The sequence below is a fragment of the Diadema antillarum genome, unplaced genomic scaffold (genome assembly GCF_040938485.1).
Source record: "Diadema antillarum isolate AM-2024a unplaced genomic scaffold, OU_Dant_1.0 seq00001192_RagTag, whole genome shotgun sequence".
NCBI lineage: Eukaryota > Metazoa > Echinodermata > Echinoidea > Diadematoida > Diadematidae > Diadema > Diadema antillarum.
The window spans coordinates 147,043-173,041 of record NW_027271989.1 but is presented as its reverse complement, the minus strand read 5'-3'; the positions used below and the strand labels follow the sequence as shown (position 1 = coordinate 173,041).

The 25,999-nt window shown below is 39.3% G+C and overlaps 2 protein-coding genes across 2 annotated transcripts in view; both read right to left on the bottom strand.

Annotated features, from left to right (window-relative positions):
- LOC139744601 (uncharacterized) overlaps window positions 1-513 on the bottom strand; it is a 108,337-nt gene extending 107,824 nt beyond the window's left edge. The window contains exon 1 of the mRNA XM_071655031.1: window positions 33-513. Within this exon, the coding sequence (XP_071511132.1) occupies window positions 33-317 (285 nt within the window). The 5' untranslated portion in view covers window positions 318-513. The remainder of the gene's footprint in view (window positions 1-32) is intronic.
- On the bottom strand, window positions 421-25,702 carry LOC139744594 (uncharacterized). The gene is made up of 3 exons (XM_071655024.1): window positions 25,490-25,702; window positions 561-1,837; window positions 421-519 (listed from the first exon to the last, which is right to left on the bottom strand). Exons 1-3 carry the CDS (start codon window positions 25,494-25,496, stop codon window positions 421-423), a joined length of 1,383 nt encoding a protein of 460 aa, XP_071511125.1. The 5' UTR covers window positions 25,497-25,702.
- Window positions 25,703-25,999: the final 297 nt, after the last annotated feature.

The following is a 25,999-nucleotide window of genomic DNA, read 5'->3' as shown; positions in this document are numbered from 1 at the left end:
CTAAGTGCAAATGCAAGGTGTATGACAATTACCTGGTGGATTTCCTCCGATGATCTGGACAGTCTCACATCTAGCCACGCTCGTTTGGAAGCAGTTTCAGAATCCTTGTCCTTCTCCCGGTTCTTGTCTTCTGGGATGACCGGCATCTCACTGACCACTCCCATCCAGGATAGCCGCTCCCCCTTGGCCAGTTTCAGGACCGAGCCGCTGACAGGGTTTGGACATCCTGCCCAGGAGTGGCGCTGCTGTTCACCGTAAGGTTGAGAACGGCGCCTGGTGACCACATTCCTTGTCGAGTCCTGCAGTGGCTGTGACATTTGTGCACCATCTCCAGGCAGACTGGTAGAACGTTGCCTGTTAATGGCTTGTGAGCTGGCAAAAGTGTTCCTGAGAAACTGGGCCTGGATGACACTCTCTAGGCTAGGGGATGAGAAAGACCAACCTGTTGATGAGGGAGTTGATACAGTGATCTGAGGAGTTGAGAAAGAGCGAGTTGCAGCAGTCTTTGGTGGAGGAAGGCTGTGTGTGGAAGAGTGTGAGTTGGTTAAGGTTTCTCTGACAGACTCGGCTTGTGTTTTGTGCTGATTAGTTCTTTGGTCACTGCTACCAGAGTTGCAATCACGTTTGGACGAGTTGGACTGATTGACGTTTGTGCATGCATCCATTTCTACCGCAAGTGCTTCATAGGGAAGGAGTAATGATGTGGATGTTGTCTGCACATCCTCCGATTCTATCTCCTCCTCTGATCCTGAAGTGGCCCCCATGAGTTCCTCAAGATCTGCAAGGTTCATGGAAAGCTTCCTGGAGCCCTTGTCTCCAGATATCTCCAGACCGCGCTGACCCTTCCTGAGGACCACCTTCTTGCCGCTGGAATGAGAGTGGAATGTAAAGCGCTGAGACCTGACAGGGAATGGTGACTCTTCCCACCATGCCGCCAGTCTAGCTGACTCTGCATTGTTGACCTGAGTTGATGGATAGGATAGGTTTGGAGCCGACTTGAAGTCTTTCATGTCTTTTCTCTGTGCTAGACTTTGCATGTCATCTAGACGCTCCCAGACTGCCTCACTTGCTCCTAGTGAATCCCCGTCACTGGCTGTGTGAAAACGCCTGCGAGGGGAAACTTGAACAGTTTCATGCATGCACTGGTCACTGACTGATAGCCTCCCATCAGGGCCATTAGTATCACCCACTGGTAGCCATGACTTCTTCACATTCTCTCTTATGTTGGAGCTGTGTTTTTTGAGAACCTTGTCAGACCACCAGTCTAAGGCTGCTGGAAGACTCCTCCTATCTGCATACCTATCTCTGCTGCTATTTGACTGTTCAGCTCTCTTTGGCCTTCTCACAACAGCAGCCACTGCTTCCTCAAAAGGAGGATCTTCAGCTGTGGTGTCCTCATCACCATCCTGCACTGCCAACCTCCCATCATCAGAAGCACTGGTGGTTTTAATCTCCTGGACACTTCCAGTATTTGTGGCAGCATCCCTCATGACTCTGCCACAGTTCTCACACTGATCGTTGATAGGGAACCTCTGGATCTTGACAAACGGGGTGGCAGAGAGACACTCTTCACTGTCACACCATATCCTTCTATTGATAGGTTCTGGTGGCACCACCTCCTGCTTCCTCCGAGGCCGCAGGAGATCCTGGAAGAGAACCTGGGGCCACTTTGATCTGTCCTTAAGTTTACCGGAAGATGATTCTGCTGGTAAGCTCTTCCTCTTCCTGTGAGATGGATAAGACTTGAGTTCAGAGCCCTCAGTTGGTGTGTCCATCAACTGTTCAAGCAGCACCAAAGAGGGCGTGCTTTCTGTTCTAGCCATGCTGACATTTGACCCTGAAGACCAAAGAGAAATGGAAAGACAAAAACACACAATTGAGTCAGTCGGGCTTAATATCAGTAGATCACTAAGAGTCAATCATACAGCCCTAACTACAAGTCAAACTCTTTTCAACATTGAAAAGATAATATAGTGCTCAAATCGTGATTTTGGAAAGCATTACAGCAATCTATTTTCACTCAATGTCTTGCATACAGACTCACAGAATAATCAGTCATGAAGGACTTCCACAATAACCACATTCATTTCAGGTGCGAACATGACGAATGAGATAAAATGACTGGTCTTGCTTGGCTACCAACAACCTTAGCTTGGACAAAGTTGCTCCCGTCTCCAAATAGCTGAGCACAAAAGAGGGTAGTGATCGAGTGAATCAAAGAATTCCTACCTGTGAATCAGTGAAACTCTTTTGTCAAGCAGGTACCAATCAAGAAAGAAAATAGTCTGTCATAGATAGAGATATCCTTCCCTTTTCCCCAAGACCTACTCTCGTAACCTTTGCATAGTTTATGCAACAATCATAGTACATTTCCAACGAGACATTTTCTAAAGTCCAGAAGCAGTTTCCAGGCATCTTCTAGACAAATGGATCATAGAAAACAAAGCAGACTACAAAACTTTCCATGAATTTTAAGTAGACCTAGCATTAAAACTACCAATACAAATATGGATCGACTTATGTTTGACTCTATCTTCATACTGGATATACAGTATGCATACGTATCATTTTGTCTTAAGGTTGACAAAAAAAACTGCTTCAACTGCTTGTGACTGTTGGCTACCTTGCCAAAATCTCATCTCCTGAGAGATATTGTGGATATATACAACTTCTAATACCATCGAGTTGTAGAAACAAATCATCACATCCTTTGTGTGTGCAAATTCTTTGCATGCGTGTGTGTGTGTGTGCAGTTTTTCAAGCTCTATAGGGACTCTAGAGCATCGTTAAAATTTAATTCACTGAGTATCTTGGGTTCAGTGTACTACTGAGATCCCTCTGTATGCTTCATGACTGCTCACACCACTTGTTACAGAGTTATCAAAATGAAGCGCAGAAGTGACACTGGCACAGTGCTGTCCCACGACAGGATTTCACTGCTCAATATCTTCAGAGTTGACAATTCTACACCACACATCATCTTCTTGCAATCCTCTCGCACATCTACTTGCAATAACTATTCTGAAGTAGGAAAAAATTGAATTGTTCCACTCTAAGACAAGCCACTGGCTATAAGATCTAGTCAAGCACAGATGGCCAAGTGACAGAACAGTTTCAGTGCTGTATTCTGATGTGTCCCAAAGGATGCCAATTTGAGGATTTACATCCAAACTGTTGAAATGAATGGGGAGCTTTGTTCTTTCCCATTTTCAAAACCAAGGTATGTCTGCCCTTTCTGGACAGAAAATTATGGCAAGATTTTATCAGGCTTGCTACAAGGACAAATTTTGGTGACCTCATTTTCAGTATCATCCATCAGTAGTAATCATAAACATTTGAAATTATTTGGGGTTATGAATGGTGAATAACAATAATTGGAATAGATATTGCATTGCAGTTCACCTTAAAGGTATAGATCTAATCATTGATGTCACTTCGAAACTTTACCTGGGGTCTTTACAAAAGAATATTCAAGATACAAGAGTATTTTTTTTTCTGTGTATGTACATGGTATCGGTTTCTACTCCCTTACCCTACGACCCTAGCCAGTGACCCTGCTGAGAGCCTAAACAGCAAAGGTGATACCTTTCTCCAGAGGTGAATGACCTCAATCTCAAAGGTTACTCACATAGGTTAGCCTTGCTTCAAGGTCAGAACAGAATGTTCGCTGTTTCCTCTGAAGTAAAAGTGGAAATGTTCGCACATTTCACGCAACCTGAATCTTATAGCACAAAAATAATAGCATGCAAATATTTTTGCTGTCTGTATGTTCTAGTAGTTGATGTCTTGTTTCCCCGGAATTAAAAACACGCGAAACTCTTCTGGTTCAGCCAAGTGCGAAAAAATTAGTCTCACGAAAATATCCACTTTTACAGCTTCTGATACGAGTCTTTAGAAAATGGGTACTGAAGAGAAAGTATGATTTGTCATGACTGAGATAATGGCTTATGATAGGAGGACCAAGACAAAAATATTAATAGACTTAAATCTACCATCCATGCTTATGTTAGCTTTGCTTTCCAAAATCTGATGGATAATGCCATCATAGATATCAAAGAGATCTCTGTAAGCCATCTAATACCCATGCGAATGCTCCTTATGGATAAACTTAACTATAAACCTCACAACTTATTTCCTTCGCAGCAAGCAAGAACCTTGTAGCAAAGAGGTATAGCTAGGTCTTGCTAACAAGAGTTTTCTCTTTAATGTTGAGAAGGGGAGGGGGGGGGGAATGCAGAGACTCCAACCCAAAGTACCTTCTGATCTGGAGATTCTCCCGCCTGAAACCCTTAGCAAACGGGAGACTCAAAGTTGATGTGTGCGAAGCGTGAAATTCCCAGGGTTCTAGATGCTCTCTCTTGCTATACAAGGCTTATTTTTTCAACATACAATAGAAATATGTAAGAAATCCTTTCCAACGGGAGACAAAGAGCCAGGGCGGGAGATATTAAATCTCAAACGGGAGAACGGGAGATTTTGCAAAAATGGTTTTCGGCGGGAGATCTCCCGTCGAAAACGGGAGAGTTGGAGTCTCTGGGAATGTAACAAGAGCTGTGAAACATTTATTTCACATTTACAAGAAAAGACATTCCATCCTTTGTCTGGTTCAAAGTATAGCACCAGACAGCCCCAACCTATGGCACAGTGAACCCACATGGGAGTAAATCACACCATGAGTGTGCGCCCCCAATGATACTCTGACTGAAACCAAAAAATGGGGCCCTTTCACATCTAAAACTTAACATGCCTCGTGAGCTTGGTGGTAAATCTCTGCCAGAATGCTCCATGTAGCAATCATCACATGTAAGGGCAGGTTCAGACTCCACAGGTTATTCATATCTGAAGACCAAGATATTCACAGTAAACTTTTCTGGCTATTGTAAAACCAACAATTTTCATGTGCACAAAATTTCTGCCAATGTCACAAGGAGCCAAGATTCGCAAAATTAAAATGCATGCAATAGTTCTTGTCTACTCTGCTGCATTGAATGCCAGTGAAAATTTGCAAAAAATTAATGCAGCTAAAAAGGTCATCGAGTCCAGTTCACGAAAATTTCATGCTGTGAATATTTCTGGTTTTACAGTATGCAGAAACATGATTTTGAAACTGTGTTTTGTGGTTTAAATTTAAATATAAATTATGGTAGTCGTGATTACAAATGAGGTTCTGAAACATGGTTTTGAAGCACACTGTGTAGGAGCAAATCAAAACCATGTTTTACTACAGTCTTATAAATGCAACCGCAATCTCAAATATGTTTTTGTTTTTGTTTTTATATCACAGTTACATGCATCCTGTTTGACCCAATTGCTCATGGACAAGCTGGACATAATGAGATGCACAATGGCACAGTCCCAGCGAGCCTAGCAAGAAACACACTGGCGAGAAACTCCATTGAATGCTTCTCTGTCAAGCCACGTTTCAAAACCACGTTTCAAAAGCCATGATTCAAAACCATGTCCCAAATCTGTCTCTTTTTTTTTCTGGTAAACAAAATTTTGCAGCTTGATGCTGGTCACACCTGGATGCATTTGATGTAGCAAAATGTTTTTTTCCTCCTCCCTTTCTTCTTTTATCTCTCCCTTCTCGCACCCCTCCCCTCTTCGCCCCATCTCTCACAATTTCTCTCAGGGTAATATCCCAATATATCCTGGTGCTATAAATCATAAAATACATCTCTCACTATCCACAATCATTTCCAGGTACTCCAATCTGTTCATGTCATTCTGCATCAGTAAACGGCTACATAAAATCAGAATTGAATTAAATATCACATTATATATCACACGACTTATTTTGAAACCACCTACAGGTAGAATTTATGAGCATATTCAGTTTCAATATGTCATTACAGTAATGTCTCCACTACCAAAATGCATTCAGCCATATTTTTTTCTTTGTTTTGCAGTTCGTACTCACAGCTCTTGCATATCTAATTTTTCATCAACCATAAATATGGTATGAAATAAGATTTATAGTATCTGTTTAAAATAACAGAAGTTAACTGTCATTTTTGCAAAATTACCTTCATACCAAAATATTGCTTTCTGAAACCATGAACAATATGCAATACCTAAATTTGTATATAATCACCAAAGTTGGAAAAAAAGCTAACTTTCCTTCTTAAAGAGAAATAAGTCCGCCTCATTACTCCGTCATCGTCTCTTATTCAACAACTTCCAGGAAACTGAATCCGTCATTTTTGCAAAATTACCTTCATACCAAAATATTGCTTTCTGAAACCATGAACAATATGCAATACCTAAATTTGTATATAATCACCAAAGTTGGAAAAAAAGCTAACTTTCCTTCTTAAAGAGAGATAAGTCCGCCTCATTACTCCGTCATCGTCTCTTACTCAACAACTTCCAGGAAACTGCCTGACAAGACCCAATTCCCGAAACGTTAGGCTCACAAAGTATGTGAGAAGTCATATCGAAAAAATACACACTTTAGTTTTCTGGGGTAGATTTTACTTCATACTAGCACATGGCAATCGCTGTGTCTATGGAGCTTATCTTCTATTTTCTGCATCCGCGAAGAAAACTGGCCTGAGATACAGTCATGGATAAGAGAAGAAAAAAACTTGTACAATTCTGTCAAAGCTATTAATTTCAAGTGGATGCAAACCACTGCTAACCCGGGTAAAATTATCACAAATGACTATCTGGGGAAGTGCCTGGAGCAAGGACATTCACAACTGTTACCACAGGACTTATACAGGACGGACAGTGTCAATTTAGACAACAAAAAGATTTCTTTTCGATTTAGAGTTAGGAGACCTCTCCAGCAAGCCCATTAGTTTTCCTTTCACATTTGGTCCATTTAAAATAATATCTATCTATTTGTATTGCTTGCAGTACTAGTGGTCAGTTGCAAGAATAGAATGAGTTACAGTTAAGTGGCTCCATGGCAATACACTCCTTTGACTTCCTACCACACATACACACAAAAAGAAAGACAAACTCATGCTCAATCATACACATAAAAGAAATCCTTGACTTAACCTTTTGAGGATGGACTGATTTTGCTTCAACCTGTATTTCCCATAGACACCTGCCCGAATATACTCGGGACTCGTCCTCAATGGGTTAAGCAGGACAAAGTCCTAAATTGACAAATTGAACCATTTTGCATATATAGCATTCATGTGGACATTGAATCTGTTGCTGCATGTATTTTTCTATGACGAAACCCTCAGAGCAGTATTTCTTCATTAATGATGACTCTCACAGCATAATTACAGAGTTCCAATTTTTGGACAAAACTTATTTCATTTATCTCAATGGTACACTATCTCAATGGTACACTTGAAGAACTGTGAGAAGTGATATATTGACCAATACCATTATTCAGTGAAACAACAGAAACTCATCCCACTTCTGACTTCCACTTGAAAAAAAAAAGAATCTCAAGTAAAGAATTTCTTCTGGAAAAAAGATCAAAATACAAACAGCAAAGATAATGAATATCTAGTAGTAAGGAGGTTTGAAATACCCACTCTACCAATGAAGCCTGTAGTTTTCAAATACTGTAAAAAAATATTTCCAGCTATAAAGACTTTAAAAGCAACTGAATCACTCAGAATGAAATTGGACTCACTTTAGGGCTTTTTACACTTGTAAATTTTTGCTTAGCCACGGACCAACGGTGGGGCTAAGGGGGGGGGGGGGGGGGGGGGCCTTAGCCCCACCGTTGGTACTGGACTATCCTTAGCCCACTTTCTGTTTACACTCGTTTTTGCCAAAGTGGGCTAGCCCCACCGATAGTATGGTACTATCTGGCCCTGCAAAATACCAGGGGTTAGCACCGCAATTGCGGTGCCAAGCAAGTGAGTGTAAACAGAACGAAAAAATAATCCTGGGCTAAGCGACGGAGACGAAGTCCGACCCTCACTGACCAATCAGAAACGAGGTAATCAAGTGCTGCCGGTGCGTGCGTGTACGTGTACAGTACACAGCATAATTATGAATATTCATGTGGTTTGGAAAGTCCGGGGCTAAGAAATACGAGTGTAAAAAGGTCAGTTTTCTCCTTAGCCCCGGACAAGAGATAGTACGGGACTAATTGGCGAGTGTAAAAAGCTGAAAAAATTGGTACGGGACTAACGATAGTCCTGGGTCAGAGAAAGTCCGGGGTTAAGAAACACAAGTGTAAAAAGCCCTTTTGCAACTCTTGACATACATTCTTATGTCAAAACTTTTAAAAGTAGTCTTGGGGCATTAATAAAAGTTTGGAGGGTTATTCATAAAAACTATTTAATAAAAAACTAGCAAAAAAAGGTTTGCAAAGTACAGTGGAGTGCATTCTTCCAAGTATGGGTAAGACAAATGTGCATATCATATTTCTTTCCCAATCCTGCTGAATAAAGGGGGTCAAGTTCAGTTTAATACAGGTGGATCATTTCTGAGAAAGCAGTGGGCGGCAGGTGGCAAAAAGGGAAGCCAAGTGGGGATCAAGCGTTTTCGCGTGGATGGGTGGGTGATCCTATGAATAGGGTATGACTAGGCACACGCCAAATTTTGTGGTAGATTAGTGGGAATTAGTGATGTCTTCCCTCAAAAAATGACATCAGATGAACTTTACTTGGACCCTTGCATCCAAGACAACCATCCCTGGACTCTCCATACATAGCCTGTCACCACAAAAGCTTGCTAAATTCAACAGTAATTAATTTTCTGATTTTGGTACCTTTCCAAATCTCTAGCCTCAGAAATTTCCAAAAATATATGATTTTAGTCCCATCCTATTCTCTTATACATGTATCTACCACAGAAAGACAATAAAATTTATTTAAAGGAAAAGGTTCCAATTCTGAAGCATTCTTAAACTTTGAAAGTCAAACTGGAGTTTAGATAACATGTGTAAAACTTTTTGGATTGAAACAAACAACAAATATCTTACTTTTCAGTGGAAGTAACTGACTTCTACGTATTCTCGGCTTTTATTGTCTGCATGGGTTATGTGGTAGAGGGACATATGACAGAAAATGACTGCTATGGATATAGGTACCAAAGCCCTGATTTGCAAACCTCCTAAATATCCATGCATTATATCTGTCACAGATATTGAGTTACACCAAAATCACCTTAGCCAAAACTAAATACATGACTGGAAAAAATTCCTTTGTCTTGTTTTGTTTTTTGTTTTTGTTTTTTACTTTTGTATGATATCACTAGTCTTTAAAGTTGGTACAGAAGCAGAAGAAGGAGAAGAAGGAGAAAAAAAAACATGGTGTATTGAATTCCATTCCAATTCTACAAAGAAAACATCACTAACCAATTGCTGCAGTTTAGCTAATTTCTGGCTTATTCATAAAACCTGAATCGAATAATTGGTTGAATACAATGTCCATGGTATGTTGGGGAATGGTTCAGAAAAGGTTTAATCTGGATGAGTGTTTTAATTAGGACGAAGGCCATGCATTAGCTGCACAATACTCGCACAGCAACGGCATCAGGTGGCTTCATGTGTTGACCAACACCCCAGAAGCAGTTACTGTTCAATTTCAAGGGAGATGGGTTTTATCAGGCTGGTCTCACCTCGCCCCGCCAAGCTCTCATGAATTATTCAGTAGTCGGAATCCAGTAGCATCATTGCCAAATTCAAGTTACAATGTAGGTTGTTGGCATACCTTGATGAAGCATGTGTATGCAGTTCTATTCTGGCTATTATACATATAACAATTTTTCCCCACCAAACAGCAATAAAGGAAATACTTACATAATAGGTACATCTAACATAGAACAGAAAAAGTCCTAAATTATGGATATTTTTATATTCTCTTACCTATAGACATGAAGAGATAGTGAAGTTTTCAGGTTGCTGCCTGCAGCAATTAAGGGACTTCACAGCTCTGCTAGCCCTATCCCCACCTACAGCTATCCCAATACCAGATACCCTCCCCCACTCCAAGTTAACCCCCATCCCCAGCTAACCCTCATCCTATCTAAACCCCACCCCCAGCCATACCCCTGCCCTTATCTTTCTCAAAGTCACTCATTAACAATAAACTTGGCATTTGCAGAACTGAAACTGAACACAGCATCCCTACCACGGGCCCAGGAGAGGCCATTCTGCCTACCATCAGGGTAGAGCTTTATACTTCTTGATCCTTTCCAGACAAGGCAATAGGGTCACACTGCTCTCAAGTCCATAGCAGGATCCTAAACTTGGTGGGTGGGAGCTTTTGTTTTTCAGACTTTACACCATCTTAAAACCTTCGACAAACATGTTTTTGATGAAAAACAGAGAAAAAATTATAGCAATGAGCTCTATATTCTCTCATTATATACTACAAAATGATAGATACAAGTCACATGAGAACCGAGGTGTGTTCAAGTAGGGTTTGGTCATGGAAACCAAATCATGACTTGGTTACCTCATACTGACAAGACAGTTGCAACAAAAAGCAATCGATAGCAATAATTTTCTTTATAAACCCACATACCTCCATCGATGCTGGTATCTACTACCAGTCAGTTTGCAGCACTATTTCGCACGTCAATATGACCAAGACAATAAAGCAGGTATTCAGGAAAAGAGACTGCTTCTCTTCGAATGACTGTGTTCTGCTTTGCAGTCTCTCATACTCTCTATTGTAAAGATGCCAATTTGGCACCAAAAGTGTTTAAAGGGTGTGTACAGTTATGGTTGAGGTGAAGATTTAGGCTTGAACGTTTTGCGAGATATTCAGAAACCACTCTATGAGATGTCAAAGAGCATGCAGTTCTAAGGGGTATCAAAAATTTATTCGAAGAAAATCGTTTTTGAAATGGCTGAGATGTTCAAAAACAAGGTGAAACAAAGAGATCCTAATAAAGTTGTGGCGTGTCGCCTTTTATTATTATCACTTTTTTGGATATCTCAGCCATTTCAAAACCAATTTTCATCAAATAAACGTTGAATCCCTCTTAAAATTACATGCTCTTTCATATTTCATAAAAGGTTTCTCATTATCTAACTTAAAAATGTTCAAAACATGAATCCCTTACCTCAACCAGTACTGTACAGTCCCTTTAAACTGTTATGAAATGATTCATTTATGAATTCAAGGAGTTTGTATAATGGGTAGATGCTATGATTACTATGAAGCTACTAATTTTCTCCATTCCTTTTTTAGATACAAGTAATTCTCTCTCCACTTTATTAGGGACAAAAGTCTTCATTTTCTTACAGTACTATTTAAAGGACAAGTTCACCTTAATAAACATAAGGTTTGAGAGAAAGTAGCAATATTAGTAGAACACATCATTGAAAGTTTGAGGAAAATCAGACAATCCGTTCAAAAGTTATGAATTTTTGAAGTTTTTGTGCAGTAACCGCTGGATGAGAAGAGTACTGCAGTGTACGATGTCACATGCGTACAACAATATAAGGAAAATATAAAGAGAATTTCACAAAATTCCATCTTTTGAAAAAAGTACACATTCCCCTGACTCGTTACCGACAAATGTTATGGGTAATATTATTCCCCCTGCCTTTAGAAAGAGGCAAGTCAAGTGCTCTTTTATTATGCGAAAAAAATGAAAATATGTTGAATTTTCTTATACATTTTCTTTATACTGTTGTACGCAAATGACTCACAAGCTGTAGTAGTCTCCTCATCCAGCGGTTCCAACACAAAAATTTTAAAAATTCATAACTTTTGCAACGATTGTCCAATTTTCCTCAAACTTTCACTGATGTGTTCTACTAATATTGTTGCATTCTCTCAATCCTTATGTTTATGAAGGTGAACTTGTCCTTTAACTACAGACAAAAAGGAAAACATTTCTACGATACCTGAAAGAACATCATCATACAATTTTTGCAACACCACATGTAAACATCTCTCTATCACCCTATCCCCCCCCCCCCCCCCCCCACCTCGAAAAGCCCCATCCCATCCTATGTGTGCACTCTGGAGTCTAATGCTTTCTACACCAGCTGATCAACCAGATTACTTTCATACCTTGTTTGTACTGCCAGCTTGCCTCCATGGAGATCAATGTACAGGTACATATCACACCATTGGGACAATGGAAGCTGGCACAGAACAGGTTAACCCATTGAAGATGAGTCCTGAATATACTCAGGCTGGTATCTATGGGAAATGTGTGTTGTAGCAGTATCAGCCCGTCCTTAATGGGTTAAAGGGATCGTACAGTTCTGGTTGAGACCTAATTTCAGGTTTCTAACATTTTTAGGTGAGATAATGAGAAATTTCATATGAAATATGAAAGAGCATGGAATTTTATGAGGAGTTCAATGTTTATTTGATAAAACTTGGTTTTTGAAATGGCTGAGATATCCAAAAAAGAACGATTCTAGTAAAGTGTGGGACCCACACTTTGTAACGATCGCTATGTTTTACTTTGTTTTTGGGTGTTTCAGTAATTCCAAACCCGATTTTCATCAAATAAACTTTGAATTCCTCTTAAAATGGTAGGCTCTGTACAATATCATAAGTGTTTTCTTGGTATCTTGCAAAATTTTAAAAGCCTAATTCTCATCTCGACCAAAACTGTACTATCCCTTTAAGGTCTCCTCGTGTGATTTTTCTGCAAGGGTGCCAACCTTGTCAACAGCACTGCAGTATTCTAAGGGTTGAAAGGTATATTTTTCCAGGAAAAATCACATTTTTACCTTTCCTGCAATAGACATGTATAGTAATACACTGTGGGGAAAAACAACATTTTCCATTAAAAATGTGCCTGCAAATTTTTCGCAAAAAAAAAAAAAAAATAGTCGGCCTAACTAAATGATACTGCAAATACTGCTTCCGGCACCACTTCGTGGCATAGGCATACAAAAAGTAACAGCAAAGATCTTTGTATTTTCATCATTTTAGTGAATGCAGAAATCATCAAAGTTAAAGAAACCACATTAATGTAGACTTGCACAGTATATTTGAAAAGCTTGGTTGAAAAACGAGTGAACTCCACTTGTGTTAATTTGAGATATTTGTGATTAAAGCTGCTTAAAAACAAGGAAAATAATTTTTAAAAATGAGAGATCTGTTTCAATATAACTACAAGAATATGCCTTGTTATGTAACAAAACAGGTATCACTGGAAAGGTTTCATTTTACTCTATCCAATGATGGACAATTACTTGAAAATGTTTTAAAATGGTGCTCACCCCGTTTTGCGATCAAACTTCATTTTGTTGTTTTTGTTATGACTTTAGATATTCATCACTATCATTTTAAAAGGTAGAGTAAAAATTTCAGAGGAAATTACAACAATCTCCATTGCATCGTAATGGTTCTACAAACTTGCAGTTTGATAGACATGATGAAACCAGTTTGTGTCTGAGAATGAAGACTATCTGCACACTCGCAACTGGAGCAAAGCCCATACTGGCCCAGTTTGCACGTGATACAAATCAAACTCTACGCGAGATCGAAATTCTGGGGTTATATTGATGTGGGATTTGCGTCAAACCCATCTAACATTTGCCATCCCACTTTTGGCGGTGGTATTGAATGTCATCATGCTCTTAGCAGCTATGGATTTGAACGATGTCCTTAGGAGGGTGCTGTGAATTTTACATATAGCCAGATGGTACTATGTCCTCTGGGATAAGAAAACAATATCATCTGGAATTTGGTAGGAATTCCAGTATTTCCTCTGAAAAAAAAAAAATGAGACACACGTTATTAACCCTTTACCTCCCCCAACCATTCTTCTGGTCAATTTACTGAACCAGCTGAGGTAGCCCTTAGATATATGAATTGATATTTAATAGACATTTGGGAAACTCATATCATTAACCCGTTGAAGGCTAGTCCTGATTATACTTTGGCAGGTGTCTATGGGAAATGCATGCTATAGCAAAATCAGCCAAATACTTAACTGGTTAATGTATTTACAGGGAATAAAAATTGAATTAACACCTTTTAAATGTGGGGTATATAACTATTATAAGTAGTTTGATTTGTTTTATAGGGCCTATTATTTGTTTGTTGTGCATTGTTCCATATTTGTATAATTTTCAATTTTCACATCTTTCTAAGTGCTCTGAACCCTTCTATGGATATAACGTGCCATACAAATAACCATTATAATTACTATCATTATAGGTGCGCGTGTGCATGTGCTTGTGTGGGGTAACATGTGTGGAAAGAGGTTAGGATGTGTGAGTGTGTGTGCTTGTGTGTGTGCGAGAATGTCATTCATTTATAATTTTTGCACAGACTCTGTAGTGGGAATATTGGGGAATGCAAATATCATTGCATATCCTCTGAGAAAAACAAATTTAAAGGTTTTTTGATAAACTGATTCATATCATATCACTTCTAGCTACCAAAATCATATCTTTATCCCAATATGTCTTGGCCTTTGAAGAGGTTGATGCAAGGTGATGCAGGAATGCTAACCTTGAAACAGCACTGCAGTACTCAGAATGGCTGAAAAGGCATATTTTCGGAAGAAAACAGTATTTTTACCTTTCCTGCAACAGCCATGTGTGGTGAAACAATTATGAAAAAATAGTAATCCAAGAAACCTGCAGCATTTTTTGTCATAAAACAGTACATCAAATTAAGGTCAAATTAAACATTGGCATCTCTAGTGATGTCTGTGATAATATGAGCTCCAAGACAGCTCATTTGAGGATCTTTTATCATAATCTTAAACAAGAGACCTGCGGGTCTAGCGCTCACCTGAGTATCGCAAGTTCACCTTTCACGCAGTCACTAATCTAAATTATTCACAGCTCTACCAAAATTTGACCAGGCATTCTCAAGTAGAAGATGAAACTGTACAATAAGGGCCCAAATTTTTTAAGATTCCTTAATTTGGGGGGGGGGGGATTGGGGCCCCCTGGGGCCCTCTGGGTGGGGCATGGTGCCCATTTTTATAAATTGAGATCCTGACCCCCTAGGGATGCTACCTGCCAAGTTTGATGAAAATACATCATGAGGTTTTCAGGAAGAAGATGAAAATGTACAATTCAGGTCCCCATTTGGACCTTCCCAACCAACCCCCCCCCCCTTGCCCCCAAGAGGGGCACCCCTTGATCTCCTATGAACAAACTTGAAAATACAGTCATTAATGTACTCACTCATAGTATTATCTTACCTCTATAACTTCTGATTCTAGAGAAGATTTTTAAAGATTCCTTCATTTTGGGGGTTTGGGGCCCCCCTGGGGGCCCCCTGGGTGGGGAATGGTGCCCATTTTAAGAAATTGAAATCCTAACTCCCTAGGGATGCTACCTGCCAAGTTTGGTGAAAATGGGTAATGGGGTTCTCAAGAAGAAGATGAAAATGTACAATTTAGGCCCCATTAGGACCCCTCCTCACCCCCCTCCCCTGGGTCCCAAGGGGGGCACCCCTGATTCTGCCATGAACAAACTTGAAACTACAGTTATCAATGTACAAACTCATAGTATTAACTTAGCTCTATCACTTCTGGTTCTGGAGAAGAAGATTTTTACAGATTCCTTAAGTTTGGGGCGTTTGGGCCCCCTGGGGGCCCCCTGGGTGGGGCATGGTGCCCATTTTAACAAATTGAGTTCCTAACCCCCTAGGGATGCTACCTGCCAAGTTTGGTGAAAATTGGTAATGGGGTTCTCAAGAAGAAGATGAAAATGTACAATTTAGGCCCCATTAGAACCCCTCCCCACCCCCCTCCCCTGGGTCCCAAGGGGGGCACCCCTAATTTTGCCATGAACAAACTTGAAACTACAGTCATCAATGTACTAACTCATAGTATTAACTTAGCTCTATCACTTCTGGTTCTAGAGAAGAAGATTTTTACAGATTCCTTAATTTTGGGGGGTTTGGGCCCCCCTGGGGGCCCCCTGGGTGGGGCATGGTGCCCATTTTAACAAATTGAGTTCCTAACCCCCTAGGGATGCTACCTGCCAAGTTTGATGAAAATCGGTCTTGGGGTTTCAAGAAGAAGATGAAAATGTAAAAAGTTTACGCACGACGGACGACGGACGACGGACGACGGACGACGGACGACGGACGACGGACGACGCACGACGGACGCCGGACGAAGGGCGATCGCAATAGCTCACTTGAGCCTTTGGCTCAGGTGAGCTAAAAAACCTGTCATCACTGACCACACAAGTGACATTTTTTTAATTCTTGCTGATTATTGCTTCTACACCACCAATGCCATTTGAAATAGCATTCTTCTTCAGATGAAAGGTTGAGAAAATGTCAGCTGAACTACTGCTCAAGGTTTGATTCACTGTTGTCTTCTCACATGCATTATCGCAACCTGTCCCCCAATAAAGTGCAGCAGCTTTCGTAACAGCTACATACCTCTTTATCATCTTCAAATAAGTCTCCATTCTACCACAATCTGTCCCTCTCTTGCCTCAAAAGAAAGAAAAACACCAGGAGATCAAAACATATTCTAATCCCTTGAGAATGAATATCAAAGGTTGCAGCAATTCAATGACACAGCATCATTAGCAGGGGTGGAATAGTACAGAAAAGTAATGGGTGTCACTAACCCCCGTGCCTGTCTTCTTTAGAAATCAATCACTCACTCATGTCATTTTCAATTCTTCATTTTTTTTTTCTTCAGAAACTGCAAAAAATACAAAAAAGTGAACAGCTAACCCCTTTTGCAAAGTCTCTAGAGGGCTTTTTACACTTGTGTTTCTTAACCCCGGACTTTCTCTGACCCAGGACTATCGTTAGTCCCGTACCAATTTTTTCAGCTTTTTACACTCGCCAGTTAGTACCGTACTATCTCTCGTCCGGGGCTAAGGAGAAAACTGACCTTTTTACACTCATATTTCTTAGCCCCGGACTTTCCAAACCACATGAATATTCATAATTACGCTGTGTACTGTACACGTACACGCACGCACCGGCAGCACTTGATTACCTCGTTTCTGATTGGTCAGTGAGGGTCGGACTTCGTCTCCGTCGCTTAGCCCAGGATTATTTTTTCGTTCTGTTTACACTTACTTGCTTGGCACCGCAATTGCGGTGCTAGCACCGCAATTGCGGTGCTAACCCCTGCTATTTTGCAGGGCCAGATAGTACCGTACTATCGGTGGGGCTAGCCCACTTTGGCAAAAACGAGTGTAAACAGAAAGTGGGCTAAGGATAGTCCCGTACCAACGGTGGGGCTAAGGCCCCCCCTTAGCCCCACCGTTAGTCCGGGGCTAAGCAAAATTTTACAAGTGTAAAAAGCCCTTAGGGGTACTTCTGACTGTCAACAATGATATTTTTGCTGACAATCATTAGAGGTGTTCACACTTGGGCCAACAAGTTGTGCTTGCACCGGGGGTCAAAGATCACTCTCTGCACCAGAGCAGAAACTTTACCTTCTTTCTCAGATACACTGTACATCTCAGCAGTTTAAAAAAAAATGACAGTGAATTTTTGGTGAAATTTGAGCTAAGCAGTTAACTTGTAGGCCTAAATGATAGAATAAGAAAGCACAGCTTGAGCATCACAAAATTGTGGTATTCACACTGATACGGATTAGCAGGATACAAATCTTGAGATTTACGTACCAATCCAGGTCTTCAGATTTTTTCCAGTGTAGACATAAAAATCCATGGAAATAAATCTAATAATGCAATCAGCATCGCGATCTAAACCCCAAGAAATCTTGTGGTTATTTCAGAATCATTGCAATAGTTCGAGATATTGCTTTGTACCTCATCCTGTCATTCAAACACACATCACGCAAGCACACGAATACAAGGGCAAGGGTTACCATTTCAGTAGATTTCGGGCATGTGCAGTTTGGTCAACAAATCATTGCAAATAGCAATTAGTGGGACATCTTGGCTTTCTAAACAGGTGCAAAGAAACCTTGGTATTTTGATCCCAATCATTATGCCGCTATTCTGTCTGTGTAAATGCAACTAATGTTACTAATCCCATCATGCTTTACCAGTAGAGTACAAAGAAGTTCATCAAATGTGATCCGTTTGGTGAACATGTGTTCTTGAGACAGTGAGTAGATTTTACCTCCTTGAGAAAGGGGAAGCTAGGTCCGCTTTTTCAGAAAATCTGAAAAAAAAATGCACACACAAACAATACACCAACATTCATTACTCTTTCAGATCTCAACTTTTTGTCAGGTTTTCTTACAACGAAAGAACATGTTCTCAGGTTGAGGTTTCAATCTAAATCCAAACCATGCTTTGTTCACCACATCTAAACACGACTATATTCCGAATGAATCTCTACACTTCTGAGGATGCATGAGGTAATTTTAGTGTAAACACGTACGGTCAACACCGATAATAAACTCCTCCCACCTAACTCATCCCCACTCCTACCCTTCCTCCCCCCCCCCCCCCCTTTCCTAATACACATTCCAAAGTCCATGTCAAATCATATTGATATCTAAATACATGCATGCCGAAAACAGATATCAAAAATATCCTGTGGATGTAGTATGTGGCAATCTCTGCGAAATGCCCTGGGTCTTTTATCCTTCTCCCGCTGGGTAAAATGTAACATGTGTTTCTCATCCCGTAGGCAAAGACAAGTTCACTCCTAACATTCCCTCCTATCTGCTTGACGTTTGCTTAGTGTGACCCGAGGGTCATCTCGTTGGTATTTGCCTCATTTGAAACAAAATAAACATGGAAAAGAGTGGGTCAGCGATGTATGTTTTTCTTCCATTCTAACACCATGAGCTGGCTCAGAAGTACACAGTGTATAAATGCTATTAGTTTACCCATGCATGGATCATACCAATCTATATCTCACAGCTTTTCAATGTCAGTTTCAATACAGAGTACCTGGATTTTTTTTTTTCACGTCCCGGCTATTCCAGACTCAAAATTTTCAAACTTGCTAAAAAGGCAAGATCTTGTGATTGGTGATTACAGCTTATTTTCACGTTTTTACAAGCATGTACTTCTGAATCCAATGTAAAGTGCATTTCAACACATGTTTGGAAAAGAATATTTGTGCTTCTGATGCTCAATACATAAAAATGAACAAATACACTTTGAAAAAATATCGAAGTTTTTCAAAGATGATAATGCGATGAAGAGTAAGCTTGCATTTATTTTCTATCATTAAAAGTATTCTGCAATTTGTTGCCCATAAAAAAAAAAAACTTAGAGAGATTAAAACATTGTAAAGGAAAACCTTTGCCAGAGCTTACACGGACAAGATGATTTCTTAGTAAAAATATGGGTCACAGCTAAAAGAAAAAAGACAATGTCAGTAAAATTGAAAAGCGGCATCAGCAATATTATCCAATGACTATGACTCACATCAATGTGAATTTTGTGAATTTAATGATTGTCTGCTGCTCACTTGATCAGCAAACCAAATAAGTCGTAACTCATAAAGTTACTAATAACTTGTATCTCAATAAGGTTCCTAATTGCACTGTGAAGATATGCAATGATAGATTTCCAATTATCCTCATTCACTTATATTCCAATTCCATTTTTATACGCTCTTTTACTGAAGACTTAAGTAAATCTTTTTACAGCCATGTGTGTGTTTTTTTTTATGTCAGTCGGTGGTAGATTGCAATTTTAGTTTATCTTGCAACATTATGCAAATATGTCATCGTCATCATCAACTGCACGATGAATTTATTTAACAGACCAGTTTATTCATTCAATACAAAGAAATACAGCACAATACAATACAATGCAGTACAATACTGGTCAACACTATACAATGTGATGCTACACTGTACACCACAGAATTCTTATCAATTGAATAGAATAGTTACAGTGATACTATTAATCATATCATCATGAAAGTGAATACAATGGCTACAGTTACTAGGTTCTCAGGTAAAACTGTCCATAAATTTGAATACTTAGTACCCTATTACCAACCTGTTTGAAAAAGAGTTTTGAGACTACCCCATGAGACAGCAACACTACAGCAACACCGCAGTAACACAATAGTAACACCACAGTATTACACTACAGCAACACTATTACTGCTTCTAGCTACCATAATTGTGCCTACTGTTGTGTAAATTATATGAACGTAGGGAATTTGTGGTATGTTTATAATGCAAATTTATATGATCCATTCAATAACCAATAACACTACAACTTTGCTGTCATCTTGAACTCTAATAGCATGGACAAATGACATTCGATTTGCCACCCAACTATATAATTCATCCATTTGCATTTCTCGGACAACCGTCATCTGCAGAGCTACCAAGTCTCACGCATTCTGCGTGAGACTCAAGCATTTAGGGTCTGTCTCACGATCTCACGCATGGCACCCATTTTTCTCACGCATCTGAAGAAGTCTGCAATTTGGGCCAAAAATAAGGAGCATAGCTCAAAGGATTAAAGTGATAGTTGCAATTGAAGGTATATTTCCCTTTTGCCTTTCAAAATTAGTAAAAAATAGTCACTTATGTATGCACCAGATAGCATCATTAAGAGCTAATAATTAAAAAAGCTCCCTACCATGGGAGGGGGACACCCTCTTCTTTCTCGTGCGCATGTGCGCGAGCGCCGAGACGCCGAGTCATAAAAATCTCACTCATAAAAGTTTTTTGAACTTGGCATCTCTGCATCTGTGGTCATTCCTGCCTCCCTCATCACCTCTTCACACTCACATTTAGCACAGATTGTGCTTTTATGTAACCACTCGGTATGCATACATTACAAAGAAAAAATGACTACGCAAACTGTGAAGCTTTCCTCAACTGTGTCTCATATCCTTCACTCATTATTGGTAGCTGGGAGACAGAGACACAAAAGCCATGTTGCAGCACAGCCTGTACACTTTGGAGGCTGATCACCATAAAAAATCTGGCGACATCTCTGCAAAAATCTCTCTAAATAAAGACACCTTCATTAATGCCATCCTTGACAAAAAACAAACAAAAAATCCTCCTTAACCTCTTAAGGACAGACCGATTTTGCTACAATATGCATTTCCCATAGACACCTGCCTGAGTATACTCAGGACTCGTCCTCAACGGGTTAACTTCATAAGAGGGAATCACACAAGGAAAAACAAAAACAAAAACAAAACAAGTGCATCAACACGCTCAAATAGTGCGACCTCAATATGATTCAACAATGGATTAGTGACAGATCTGGACCAGATTTTAAAAAGAAAAAAAAAATCAATGCATACTCTGTTAAAAGAAAAAAAAAGTGTGGAAGGTTGTGATAAAAAGAGGAGGAAAAGGACCAGAATGATGAGCCACTTGTGCATTAAACCACAACAAAGGAGAAACTCACTACCTTTGAGGTTAATGTTTCAAAAAGAAATCCTTCAAAATGCACTCAGTTCAGGTATCATTCATGCTATAGTCACATCTCATTCCTCAATCCCAGGTTATATCATAGGTGTGACTTTTGTGTGTCTCTTTCCAATACAGGATTATCAACATTTTTAGCATTCATTGTCAATCAAGCAAAGCCCTCACACAAAACTGTTTGAAAAAAGATGCAACATTCAACTTCCATTGGTTATCAAATCCATCCGATTAATTCAGGTCTATGGCAGATACAAGATTATAGATAAGAAATTAATTTTGGCTAAATAGTCTGGCTGAGAAAATCTCTAACTCAAAATGATGTAATGATACACATAATTGTTTAGCAAAATCACCAAGAAATTTGGAAATCAGTAACCACTACAAAACTCATCCCTTCATAAGTACTTGTTTGTTTTGTTGTTGATTTTTTTTTTCTGGGGGGGGGGGGGGAGAACAAGTAACATTTTGGGCAGACCTTTGAAAGAGATTTGACAAAATATTAAAGCTTTGTTATAATCCTCTGAAATATCTGTAAATTCTCCCTCTATTAAATCCTTAACTGTGCACACGATAAGAACAAGAACTCTGAGGAAACATTTATGGCTGATTTTCAAAGAACATAGATTGTTTCACACATATCAATGGAATTCTGGCATAGTATTTAGGTATGAAAAATCATCACCACATCATGTACTGTTTAATAAAGAATAGTTTACGATAGTACTGTCTATATCGAAGGGAAATATATTGTACATCTGATCACTTAGGTATATTTCTTTTCTAACCATCTAAATCATATTTTCAGCCCAGATATTTTTCTTGACTTCATATCCACATAATACGAGAAACTCTGACAATACTTGTAAATGACCATGCTGCTAAGCTTTTCCCAATTTGAAACATTATGAAGTGTCAAGTACACTTGGGCAGGTGTCTATGAGAATCCTGCGTTATAGCAAATTCATTTTATCCTCACAAGGTTAATAGAAATATTTTTATTCATTTATTTATTTATTTTTTTGCAAACTCAGGCATAAACACAGGCTGATTATAGGGGGAGGGGGAATATGCTGATATTTCTTTGAAAAGCAGAATTTTCAAGAGGCAGAAAGCCAAGGAAATGAATAGAAAAGCTGTTTATCTCAGTATTTCAGGGGCAAGGAGGCAATGTTCTTCCCTTTATCCGCCCAACAAGATACGGCATAAAGCTCAGGAAAAATTCCTCATGAACAGGAAAATGATAAGCAAGGGTTTTTGCAGATATGCAGGGGAAACTCGGTATAACGAACACTGCTATAACGAGATATCGGTTATAACGAGGAAATTTTCTCGGTCCCAAATTTCCTTCCACACAAGTCTTATGTAAAATGCTACTCTTATAGCGAGATCGGCTATAACGAAATAACTGCTATAACGAGATAAATTTTGTGACTTCCAAACAAAGAAAAACATAGTAAATCAAACCTGATATAGCGAGGTAAAGCAAAATGCCTTCGGTAAAGCTTTACTTCGCCTGTGCTATATCTTCCGAGATTGTAAAGCTTGATGCGCCAAAAACTGTCTTGCACACACATAATCATTAAGCACTCCAGCTAGCACTGCGTGTTGTACGTGTGAAGTGTGTGTGTGCACGCACACTGATACATGCAGAAGGTTTAAAGTAGTGGGACGGCCATATGTATACATGACATCATCATGACGTTTAGCAGGTGTGAGGAAATCTGATGCTGTGATTGGCCTTCTACTTAGGGAATTCCCCGTCTTCACACACACGCAGTCATAATGTACATACAGAATGTGTCACATTATACACACACAGCATTGTGCAGACCATATTCAAGCTTTCCACACAACACACACCCATACGATAACCACATACCAATCCACAGACGATCTTGTATTGATACAATCGCAAGCTATATAAATTTACAAATTCAAACATCTACAATTAATAAGAAACACATTCTTGATATTGGATTTCCTTGGCGAAAAACATCTTCTTACCCATAAAGGTGAGTAATTCCCTCACACACAATATCAAGTTATCAGTATTGATTGAAATATGATGGGTAGTCCCACATGTGAAAATTAATGTCTTTATTTTATGCCTTCTTTTATGCCTACTGATATAACGAGATATCGGCTATAACGAGGAAAATGACTCGGTCCCGACCATCTCGTTATATCGAGTTTCCACTGTACCTATTAAAAGCCACTGAATACTTATAGAGAACTGAGATTATGAATGTTAAGAGAAACTGTCTGAAACTTTGATCTGAAAAGTCAATCGCATAGGCAATAAAAATCTAAATACAGTAACAGATTTACTGACAAGGGGACACAGGGGAAAAAATGCCTCTCACAAGTACCTTTGAAGTCGTGAGTCATGTGACTTCACTATGCAATACTTGGCAAAGTAATACTCTGCTGTAGATGTGAGGTGATACAGTAAATGTAATTAGTCTTTTAAATCCAGCAAATGAAAGCTACACTTGTGAATGACTTCTGTGACCTCTTTAAGAACTTGTGTGGTACAATTTGGTCTCTTTATTTTATCCACACAAAAAAAGACAAAACTCCCGAAACAATTACAGTTTAATAAGAGATGCACGTAATCCTCTGAAAAGTTTGGAATGGAATTGGACTTCAGCAAATTGCAGAGTTGTATCTTAAATTTTACTGAATTGCAGTATATCACAGTTTTAAAGGAATTTGGATATCTAATCATGTTCAGACAAATTTGTCTCAGTTTCCCACTACAACAATAACTTGCCACTAAACCATGAGAGTCTTTAACACAATAAAAGGAACAGTACATACTTAAATGGTCCCATGGGAGTATACAAACATGCATGATGTGCTACCAAACCTGCAGATTTTTTTTTCTTCATTTTTTTTACTCTTAATGATGTGTGAAGTACTACAACCCCACACACTGGGTTGGGTATTAGCAGTATTAGCCAGAAAATGTCTCAGGCAGAAAATTAGAGTCGAAATGATGGGAGATGAAGAGCAGAAAAAAATGGCACGGTTGAAGACAGACCTCCCGCTGCTGGCTGGCTGGTCTAAGAAGTCACAGAACTCTTCTCATGCTGAGATTTTTTGAACTCCTAAAACCTCTTGAAAATATTTACTCAAGAAAGTAATGATCAAGAAGAGGAGAGGGCGGTTCAAAACAGATATCTTTGAACAAGCAAGCCCTTGTATACTGTTCACAGAAATAGACATTTACCGCATACTTCTGATATGCAGCGGTTTCTAAAACGGCAAGCTCTGCCAGTGGTTTCTTGTTATGAAATGAAACAAAACTACTCTAAAAACAGATCAATTGCCTTTAGGTATTAGTATTCCTACTTTCACTTCATCTATTAGATACCTTCAGATATGCATTACACAATCTTAATAGAGAACTCCATGTCAGAAACGAACACACTATAAATAGAAACTGAGAGGAGTATCTGCCTAGTTAGGTAAAGTTTGCTGAATTTCGTTAGCGAAACATGCAAAAGAGGTAATCGAAAGTACTCCAAAACCAGCATATCGCAGGATACATCAAACCATGGATACATAGTTGCCATGAAACAGTTCAGGTTAAATGAAAGAATACAGACAGGAGAATTGTGTTATACTTCCTGTGATTGGCTGGTGTATACTTTGAAGCTCTCTACCTTCAAGTTTGGTAGCTACTAATGATGGCATTTTCCATGCAATATATCAAGCATAAAGAGATAACCCCTTTAAAGTGTACCAATACCCTGAAAATCAAATTTGTGTACGGCTAGAATACACAAAACAGCCGTAATTCACCTGTTATTGCCCCTGAAAGTATATAATATTTTGATGAATTAGATCATATCTCTGTAATAATTTGGCACTTGTGCTCCGCTCATTGAAGTTCTGCTCAGTAAGCACTGGTAGTGATGTAGGTATGCTCATTCTAGCCATAGGCAAATATGTTTTTACGACTAATATCAAGATTCCATGTTGATCAGTTTCTTAATAGCTGACTGTGTGGGCGCATATATTGCATATATCACACTTATTCAGGACGTAGGCCTATTTGGAAAAAAATATATATTGATAGCGGGATCATTTAATTGAAAGAATCAATTAGTCTATTCAAGCCATTTTTTTAATACTCTTTAAAATTTACATCTAAATCCCAATATATAACAATCAGAGTGACGAAAATTCCAATATTTTGCAGAGAGCATGTCTCAAGAATATTCTACAAATACAGGAAAATAATACTCAGGGTTTTGGTACATTGATTGATAGTTACTTGCCATAACAGAACAACACTTACCAACCATTCCTGGCTGCTATTCCACTTGCAAATTGCCTCAGTCCGTCTGCACACAGAGGCCTTCGACTCTCAGCAATGGAATACATCCAGAAGAAAGGAGTAAATGGCGCGGATCACAATGGGAATTGGAGATTCCGTCTTTCTCCAACCACACATCAAGGATGGCTCGTCTCCTATGAAGATCCAGTCTTAGAACAGAGTGAAGGTTGCTGTCCTTTTCACGTAGTTCTGGAATGGCAGAGAGGGAGAAGGATCAAAATGTTACCAGAAGCTTTGCCAAGTCTCTCTCTCCCTCTGCTTTTTTCTGACCTGTGCCGGTTACAGAAAGCATAGGAACTTGGTGACACTCTACATCAGGTATTCCTTGAACTTGATGAAAGCAACAAGGACAACCGGTTGCTCAGTTTTATATTCAAAAGAGCAACTCTTCTAAGCCTCGTACACAATGTATCCAGCCATTCTCAGCTCTATCTAAGTATTTTCTTGCTGTATTCCCTGTGTCAGCATGAG